This window comes from Aspergillus neoniger, assembly GCF_003184625.1.
Source record: "Aspergillus neoniger CBS 115656 unplaced genomic scaffold BO87scaffold_2, whole genome shotgun sequence".
NCBI lineage: Eukaryota > Fungi > Ascomycota > Eurotiomycetes > Eurotiales > Aspergillaceae > Aspergillus > Aspergillus neoniger.
In genome coordinates, this window is record NW_020291130.1 from 494,639 (window position 1) to 494,952 (window position 314).

Genomic DNA, 314 nt, shown 5'->3' on the forward strand with positions numbered 1-314 from the left:
AGCCGACTACCAGTCATGGAACGGCTCCTATCCAGCTGACTACCAGCCATGGAACGGCCCCTATCCAGCCGACCACCAGCCATGGAACTGCTCCTATCACTACTACCAGCTTTGGTACCGCTCCTATCAGGCCGGTCACTACTGAAACCACTGTCGGCCCCATTCCCACTAACGGCACAACGGTGATCCCACCTGCAACCGTTACTACTCATACACCTGTACCAATCCAGAACAGCACTGTTATTCCCACTCAGTCCACTCAGCCGCCATTCCAGAACACCACGGTTCCTGTTGTTCCTATTGTTCCTGGCGAG

The 314-nt window shown here is 55.1% G+C and overlaps 1 protein-coding gene across 1 annotated transcript in view; it reads left to right on the forward strand.

Annotated features, from left to right (window-relative positions):
- Positions 1 to 145, forward strand: part of cspA (putative cell surface protein) — a gene marked incomplete at both ends in the record, with an annotated part of 858 nt that extends 713 nt beyond the window's left edge. The window contains one exon of the mRNA XM_025624593.1: positions 36 to 145. Within this exon, the coding sequence (XP_025484597.1) occupies positions 36 to 145 (110 nt within the window). The remainder of the gene's footprint in view (positions 1 to 35) is intronic.
- Positions 146 to 314: the final 169 nt, after the last annotated feature.